Source organism: Cibotium barometz, chromosome 62, assembly GCF_041138505.1.
Source record: "Cibotium barometz isolate CiBa-2024 chromosome 62, ASM4113850v1, whole genome shotgun sequence".
In the NCBI taxonomy this organism is placed as follows: domain Eukaryota; kingdom Viridiplantae; phylum Streptophyta; class Polypodiopsida; order Cyatheales; family Cibotiaceae; genus Cibotium; species Cibotium barometz.
The window spans coordinates 1,728,007-1,737,073 of NC_141107.1; the positions used below are offsets into that span (position 1 = coordinate 1,728,007).

The 9,067-nt window shown below is 41.3% G+C and overlaps 1 protein-coding gene across 1 annotated transcript; it reads left to right on the forward strand.

Annotated features, from left to right (window-relative positions):
• Nucleotides 1-2,369: 2,369 nt before the first annotated feature.
• Nucleotides 2,370-4,516, forward strand: LOC147604007 (GDP-fucose transporter 1-like). Its single transcript, XM_086795477.1, has 4 exons — nucleotides 2,370-3,000; nucleotides 3,113-3,325; nucleotides 3,492-3,572; nucleotides 3,725-4,516. Exons 1-4 carry the CDS (start codon nucleotides 2,635-2,637, stop codon nucleotides 4,292-4,294), a joined length of 1,230 nt encoding a protein of 409 aa, XP_086651603.1. The 5' UTR covers nucleotides 2,370-2,634; the 3' UTR covers nucleotides 4,295-4,516.
• The last annotated feature ends 4,551 nt before the right edge of the window (nucleotides 4,517-9,067 follow it).

The following is a 9,067-nucleotide window of genomic DNA, read 5'->3' on the forward strand; positions in this document are numbered from 1 at the left end:
GCATAAAAATTAAATAATCATAAATCTATTGTCAAAGTTAAGTTGACAAAATCTTGTTTTGTCAGAGTAATGAGGCGTGCAGCCCGTGCAAGGCAACCGGATCCTTTAACCGCCCGTGCAAGGCGACCGGATCCTTTAACCGCCCGATGACGAAGAGTTAGATCCGGATGTTCGAAAAGCCCTACACAGGTCCCAACTTGGTTCCTTCAAGGGTAAAGGGGAGCAGTTACGTGAAGTAGTGGAAAAGTGGATTGAGGCAATGGATGAATACTTTGATGTAACTGGCTACAATGAGAGAAGCAAGATGGCTCTCGCCAGGTTAAAGATTGTGGAAACAGCCAGGGTCGCTTGGAGGAATCACTGCGAGACTAACCGCCTCGATCGGAATACTCAGACCTGGACCGATCTTATGCATATTATGTGCACTTCATTTTATCTTATGATGATGACTGAAGTAATTTACTTCGAATATTCACCCCAAAAAATTTTCTAGGGTGCATTTACTTCAATTATATGCTTTATTATGCATTTCACTTGCAGCGAGAATTTTGTTTTATCAGCCATGGTCTTATGCTGCATTATATGCAGCTGATTTTCTTATATGGTGTATTGTATGCATATCCATGCTGATAATTCTATCCGCATGTTTTACCAAATATGTTTTATTTATGCACGGACTTTATTTACGATAGAAAAAAAACCAATATAGTCGTATGTTTTTATTTTTTATTCTTAGAAATAAAAAATTATTTCTTTTCATATTTAAGAATTTAAAAAAAACCAATGGTCTAATATCCGCCCACTTTATTTCATTAATTTTCTTTATGCAACAACTTTATTTTTAAGAGCATAAAAACCAAATAGTCATCTGTTTCTAATATGCACCAACTTTATTTTATTAGATGAAGTGACAAAGTTTTTGTTTTGTGTTTTTTTCTTTCAAGGATGAGTGAAAAATGATGACAAAGGAAAACGACCAAGTGAAAAAAATGCAGAATCGGAACCCTCCGCACATAAAATTCCATCTTTCCCACCAAAGAAGAAAACTAGACTTTTTGGAGTATCACTCACAGCTGTCATAGGGAATGTAGATATTAAATTATCATGTTGGGAACCTTTAGAGGAATTTGTTAGAATGGAGTGTTTGAAATGACTTTTTGCACTTGAAAAAGGTGGAACCTTCAACCACTTGAATTTTCAGATGGTTATCAGTATAATGGCACCCTCCCTCACAAGCATAGGGAAAACAATAAAAAGATATTTGGGATGGGATATGTTTAAGCCCGAGCAAGGATTAGTTATGTGTAGAGGAGTTAGACAAATAAAAATGCACACCTTTGAAGGGATGGTGGGTTATTGTATGAAAGACTTGCAAAAGGCTCACTTTAAGTTCTTCTCACATAACATATCTGTTGAAGAAATAACAAGAGGAAGACAACTATATGCTTTATATGGCTAGGCAAACTTAATGAATAAGGTCTGTTTGTCACCAGTCAACCTTTTTGAAAGAGCATATGTATACATGGATAATTACATTACAAATAAGCTGGGCGCATCATTGTAAAGTACACTGGTAAAAATGGTTCGTACTAGAAAGTACTACCCAGCCGCTCCTATAGTGATCGAACGATGATAAAGAGCCGGAATCTCCTCATGATTACAACACATCTTATTTATCAGTCTGGGAAAGGGCACACAAATTCAAGAAAGCCATAGTAGATGGAGACGAATTTGTTCCCCTCTCTCCTGAAATATGTAGGTTTGTTGGGCTCACTGAAGAGGAAGCATGTTTTGTGTAGTGCTCCATGTCCATGATTTTCAACTCCACATGTAATTACCTTATGCTTGGTTTTTGCCAATGTAAATATCTTGTTTTTTGTCCATGTTTGAATATATACTTATGTTTATTTTGTTGCTTCTATCGATAAAATTTCATTTGCTTCATTTGCAAAAGTATAAATATTTCTTTAAAATATAAATATTGTTATATTTTTTATTTTTTTGTTAAGGTTTTTAACCTTTCAAATTCTAATGTTCAAACGAATATGCACCAACAAAATTGTAAGGTTTTTAACATTACAAATTCTAATGTTCAAACGAATATTCACCAACAAAGGAAATGAAATGTTTAGTCATTCAATAAATTGATGTGTAGAAAGGAAAACCGCCGGCCAAGGCCAACAGTGAAGGTTTGAAATGTTTAGTCATTCAATAAATTGACGTGTAGACCAACTGTCTATTTTGATTAACGAAAAAAAAAAACTTTTTTAAACGATTGAGTCTCACGTCTTTTACATTCCATCTTCCTACAACAAACCTATTCAGCTCCGGCGGTCGATCCTCCTCCTCTCACAACAGATGATCACAAGCTGCTCTTGGCATACAGTCAAATTAATGGAGGAAAATCATTAGGGCCCTGCGGCCAATATATTTTACATGCAGATAGCTAGGAAAGCACCGTGCTGTACGATTCAACAGACGAGAGATGCAGAAGCTGCACAGCAGGAATTGACCTGCAAGAAGAGCCATAGCTAGATGAAAGATCACCATCGCAGAAAACAGAGTATGTCACGGATTTAGATAAAGAGAAGAGTTTAATTTGCAGCAGGGATCCATGCATCGTTCGTGATCATAATGAAGCCGGCAGCGATAATTCCTGGCGCCATGGCTGGCGTGCATCACAGGATCAGAGGTATTACAAGAACGACCTTGGCCATAATAGAACTCGCGGTGAGCTCTGCAGTGCTTTCTGTCTTCCGGAACCTCTCGCTTGCTGTCTTCCCTTTCCCTGCCGCCATCTTCGTTGCTTTGCAGTGCATCTCTGGCTCTCTGTTCGCTTTCATGCTCGGTCGGCACAGAAGCACTTGCGGCACTAATTACAGCACTGTCCCTAATTCCCTTCGTTTCAAGAATGTCAAGAAGCTCCTTCCCGCTATAGCTGTTCTGCTGAGCCTCTCCGTCTTCTTTAGCATCGAGCTTCAAAAGAACGCAAATGCAGAGGTAAGTTCATTATAGGCGAGCAAAGTTTTCCTCTTTCGACACTAGGACCGATCTCTGCAGGAACGTTTTCTTCCATGTGCTCAACGTCGGTTGCGTTGTCCGTTTTCTGCAGACGATTTTTGTGCTGCACTGCTGCACGACGATGCTGGTGGCAACAGGGGAAACCCTGTGCAGAGGTAAGGAAGGATGGAAAATTTCTAGAGAAGGCGTTGCATCGCTGCTGATTCTCGTCGGAGGTGCAGTTGCTTACGTCCTCAACGAGTCGCATTTCGTCCTCAGGAGCAATTTCTGTGCCATGGCTTTTGTGCTTTCCAGAGCTATAGAGGTGATTGCCCTGTCGCTAATTATTGCCATACCTTGACGCCTTGCAATCCCTCGAATTGATTCATGCTTCAGGACGTCGTATCAGTTTTGCTTCTGCTATGCACTTCTGTTTCCCTGCATAATTTCCGCAATGAAATCTTGCCAGCTCCACATCATCTGTTTTGCAGATGGTATGCATGAAGCAGTTGGTTATGGCGATGGACTTGCAGACCTGGAGCCTTGTTCTTTACCACAACCTTCTGTCTTTGGTAAAGTAATTATATCTGACAGGCTGCCTTGATGCGTAAATTCTCGATATTTGCAGAAAAGCTCGAAAGGCCAGTTGCCGGGCAATGTCGATTTTCGGTGATTTCCCGGCAGCTTTACTCCGACAGTCATGCAATTTTTGATATGTGCGCAGGTATTTGCTCCTGCTTCAATGACTCTTTGGAACTGCTGGGGGAGTCGGAGTACAGAAGCGGAGATCATGCCACTATCTCGCCACAATTCCGGCATCGTGGCCATAATGACGCTGGCGGTGTCGTGCATTGTGAGCGTTGCAGAGTGCTTCTTCGCCTTCCAGGCCCTCAAGTTTGCTTCAGCGACCGCCTGCGTGATTGTAGAGGCGCTATCGCAGCTTCCTTTCACCTTAATCGTTCTGCAGACAGCCAGGGACGCCATGGCTGTCTCGCTGCAGCAGAGTAGCACGATCCTTAATAGCGGCAGCAGCTTCTCCGGTGTCATCTCTCTCAGCGGCGTAGTATCCCTCTTGATTTGCCTCTCCGGAGCAGCGATGTTCTGCCATTTCCAAACTTCTCCCGTCATTGAAGGCGATAAGACCGAGGACCACGCCTGCACAATCGACATGAGCTACCTGCCGCCCTCCTACAGCTCCTACAGCTTCGATTTAGCAGTAGTACCTGATTTCCACCAGCAGATAGACAGATCAGATGATGATGAGTACCCCCAATTATGTTCCGATTCAGATTGATGTCCCTATTTTCGCCATTAATTTCCTTCCGAACCCTAAGATCCACAGCTTGATCGGGAGAACGAGTAGGCAGAGAATCTGCAGAAGCTCGGATGCTTTCTTTGCCATTGCCTGTAGGAAACTCGGAATCTTCAAAAACTCTTGCCCCCTTGCTCACGCGGTGAAAGCAATGGGGATTTTGTCATCAAGCCAAGAGACTGTTTAGCAATGGGGATTTTGTCATCAAGCCAAGAGACTGTTTAGTCACCATTTCCTGCTTTTCGAACTGTTTAATAGCCGAATATTGATGTGTCCCATTAACTTGTCATTAACTCTCTTTTTTTGGGGGGTGGAAAGATATATTTACAAGAGAATCTAGCTACAAAAGTCTACGCCCTTCTTAGTCTATTGTCTAGGCTTAATCGGTACATATACAATTCAATTCAAAAGTTTAATCAAAATACTAATAAGGCATGTTTTACTTCATTAATGTTTTCGCTCAAGCCACCAACCAATTAATTAAATTTTTTTCACTCATTACAAGCCCCTATTAAATGAGGAATACTCAACAACAACTACCATAACTTCATGAAAATACACTAGAATACTCACCCAACAACAACTACCATAACTTCATGAAAATACACTAGAATAGAACTTAAGCGTGTTTATATGGGCTGGGAAAAAAACCTTTTCAAAATACTAAGTTTGCTTCAAGATAAATTCGAGTTTGTTTTTTAAACGCCACTTTTTCCAATCGACATCATTGAATTCCATGTTGTACTTGAAGTTACATAGTTATTTATGTCAGAAGTATTCTTGTACTTGTTTTCTTACTTTATATATAGTACAGTTTTAACATTTATGAATTTTGACACATAGTGGTTGAAGTTACGTGGAATTTAAGCACAGTAGAATAAAATACGTATTGAATCTATTTAAAAAATATGGAAAAAGATGAAGTTTATCCTTATGGTACCTCACCCGGATATTTTGTCTATTTTGCCATTTTGGAGTTCCATTAACTTTAGTGATCATCTCTTCTGGTCCCAAGGTCAAGGTCAAACTCTATATAAATTAATTAATTTTTTTAAACTCTAACTAGACTTTGTTTGAATTGTGTAGATTGCATCTTTTATACTATGTCCCCTTTTTTGCTAAAATGTCTCATAGCCAAAAATATGTCAACGGACTATTTAATGAGAAACTTTGCTTTCTAGAGTGGGTTGGTGTGGTGACACGGTGAACAAGTGGGGAGAGTGGGCAAGTTACTATCACACGTGTAGGGGCGCATGTCCCTGTACGTTGAGGGGACGTCCGATCGCTTATGCATGTATGCACGCTTAAGATGGCTTATCCTTGGCTGCAAGGGGTGGAGGAGCATGGTGGGGATTGGGAGGATTGGGAGTTTGAGGAAACAGAGGAGATGAAGCGACCCCGTGATGAAGAAGGTGGTGAGAGGGAGAGGAAGAAAAACGTTCCCGATTGGATTAATGCGAGGCTCAACACTTATGCTCACGGCCAAGGAAGGAATGTATGCATGAAGGTGAACTTTGAGTTGATCAAGAATCAGATTGGGTTGTTTTCTATGTAGTGTTATCATCTTCTGTCCAAGGGCTTCTTCAACGTTTTGTTCGTTAAAGGGAAATCTATCTCAGAACTGTTTGTGAAAGCTCCGCTTTTCATGGGCCATAGGTTGGTGCATGTGTTCCCTTTTGATCCCATGTTTGATGTAAATAAGAGCCTTCAGGAGGCTTGCCCAATGTTGGTTGAAGTTTCTGGACTTCCTCCTTGGCTTAGACCTACATTGCGGGATCTTGCTAGTGCGTTGGGCCCTGTGTTACATCTGCGTAGTGATGATGCGAGGGGTCGGCATGTCAATAGTGCCTGTATTTCTTGGAATACTAATATTGAAACCTTTAAATCCACAGAGGTTGATTTAAGTGAACTAGGGAAACTGGAACTAGGTCTTAAGTCCGACCTCTTTCCTGGGGCATGCTTCAGATGCGGGGGTTTTGGACATATGGCTAAGAATTATGTAGGATTGTTGCATGCTAAAATTGATGATGGGGATAAAGAAACAGGGGAGACATGGGGAGAAAATAGTGGTAAAGGGAGTTAAACCTGTGTGTTCTCTTTTAGGGTTTTGTGAGTGTGTGTGTGCTTGCAAGAGCTCAACCTCTCTTCTCCCCTGCATCTTTTCATGGTATCAAAGCCAGGTTCATGCTAAGGGCTGAGCTGCAAGAGAAGCACAGGAAGCGTTACGAGGGTAAGAGCTTCATCTACTCTTCGCTATTTGTGTTGGCGACTACACCCTTGTCGGGAGCTCTATGGGAGGCACGTCCGGCAAATGATCTCTGATTGAGGAGCTTTCTTTACGGTAGTAAAGCTATAGGGAAACTATACTGTCCTATCATTTCGGGCGCATTAGGACCTCCGTTTTTCGGAAAGCAAGCGATTTCGAGCACTGCGGGTAAGTCATCGATTCTCTGCAGAACTCTGTTTTAAGAACTGCAGGAAGACAGATTGGTTGTACAGACATTGTGTGTGCTGCAAGGAGGTCAAACAGTTGCCATTGGGTGTATGTATGCACATTGAGGTCAGTGGTTGTGACATTTGAGTGTAGTACAGTACCGCTGTGCAGAAAATACAGTAGTTTGGCAAGATGTCAAATGATGGCATAAACCAGATTGTTGCTGAGAAGCTTGACAAGAACAACTTCCATGCTTGGAGGTTCAGGTTGATAAATTTCCTGATGGGAAAGGGTTACTGGGACTACATAGAAGGTGAGCAGCATCATGAAGAGGCACCGGAGATACCAGAGATCAATCCAACTGCTACAGATGTGAAAGAGTTCAAGGATTGGAATCAAGGAGCCTGAAAAGTTATGTATTGGCTCTCTATCAGTATACATAACACCATGATTGGGCACATACAGGATGCCAAGTCCCCCAAGGAAGCGTGGGACACCTTGGTAGTGCCAAGACATCTAAGGAGGACCCTGGAGGGTTCTGACTATGTGATGCACGGGCTCGCGATGCCGAGGACACCCATGCGTATGTCGAGGAAGATATTATATGATGGACCAATGTTTATTGTAATCTATTACTGGATCTTGTTGTTGACCCGTTGATCTCAACGGAGAGTCCAGAGTGATAGTGCTTTGTGAGAAACAAAGACTCTATGAAAATTTTGAGTTATGATATGTGTAACCAGTAATTGTTTGCCAATGGATTGCTTTATAAGTTTAAAGTTTAAAGAGGAGTGTGTGTATATCTATTTTCTAACAAAAGTTAAGAATGGCATTCAATTATGGGTGGGTGAGTACTTGTCTGGTTCTACTATTCCAATGGTTGGGCGGTGGCTAACCCATGGGCCGGATGGGGTTAGGCTAGAATCAGTAGAGTTTTAATAATAAAATTAATTAATAAGAACACGCTTAGAACTCGAGTAGATAATTAGAATCCTGAAGACTTCTCTAAAGAATAAATCAACGGTTGTGCCTGATTCAATCAGGAAAAAAGCGTTGATTCCTTCAAGTTAAGTCTGTAATAATTTCCCTTCTATCTGGTTTATTCAGTTGAACATTAGTTCAGTATTTTGACCTCGTTAGAAAAATTCATTAAGAAAATAAAAATGGTGGAATCGTCCTTGCTTTTCAGGCATGGAAAATTTCCCCGATTTCGGTTTTCGGAAGGACCACCAGCTTAGTCTCGTGCCCGGACATTCGAGGACAAGGCCCTGAGTGAGAAACCCTGCCCCGCGCAAGAGAGATCTACTCTCGGTGCTACCATCCAGGAATCCGGTGCACGGAGGGGGCAGCGGGATCTCATAGTTGGTATCAGAGCGTTGTTGTTGTAAAATTTACGAAACAGCAGCAGAAATTGCTTAAAATTTTATTTTTGCTTGTTAATATTATGTTGAATAAACTTCAAAAAAAAATTAAAAACTTATAAATTGAATTGAAATTATAGATGGAAGTTCCATACTTATCCGGTATTCCCGACCTCACCTAGTCACAAGACTTGACTACGTTCGCCTTTGAGCATCTTATCTCTTCCGCTTCGACTCGAACAAGCCGAGCAAGACTCGTAAGCCATTTCGAGGATTTATATTTCCTGACCCAGCAGAGAGACGACAGCATAAGTGGTTTGCAGGAGGGCAGTATGTCCACGCCTCTTATGACCGATGTGCAATGTTGAGGCAGAACCTCTCATTGGCAATGATTCTGTTAAAGCTAAAAATGGTACATGGTGTCATTCTATATCATTCAACGCCTCGGAATTTCAGACTTTCATGCCAAGTCTACAGACTCCTTAGTTGCTTTATTCCTAAGGAGAAGATAATAGCTCCTTTTTCAGTAAGTGAACGTTTGTATCAGGGCATGGCTATGGCCCCAGTACCGTCGTCATATGCGTCTCCCAAGGAGATTTTGAATTTTGGAGCCGAGCTGCTCTATGTACATATTGCAACTTATATATAAACAAAGAAATGTTTTCTGGAGAAAAATTCCCTGTTGTATAAGTGATTGTTTATGGACGATCTGATAAAGAAAAATTTGTTATCGGACCTATATCATAGATCTCCAATAAGATCGTTGTCTTGTTTAAGAAATTATTTTCCGAACCTCTTAAGTCTTAGGATCTCGTAGATGATATCAAAATAAAAATTTAATAATATATAAATTTTTGGCAGAATCATGAGACAAGGAAACCGTGGCCGTCAACCAGACCCTCTCTCTGAAGATGACGAGCTTGACCCTGATGTTCGCAAGGCTCTTCACAGGACTCAGCC

Excerpts from the sequence above, each read along its gene's own strand:
- LOC147604007 (XM_086795477.1), top strand. The coding sequence starts at position 2,635 with ATGAAGCCGGCAGCGATAATTCCTGGCGCCATGGCTGGCGTGCATCAC. Across the intron at positions 3,001-3,112 it reads AAAAGAACGCAAATGCAGAG|ACGATTTTTGTGCTGCACTG; the intron begins GTAAGTTCATTA and ends CGTTTTCTGCAG. Across the intron at positions 3,573-3,724 it reads ACCACAACCTTCTGTCTTTG|GTATTTGCTCCTGCTTCAAT; the intron begins GTAAAGTAATTA and ends ATATGTGCGCAG.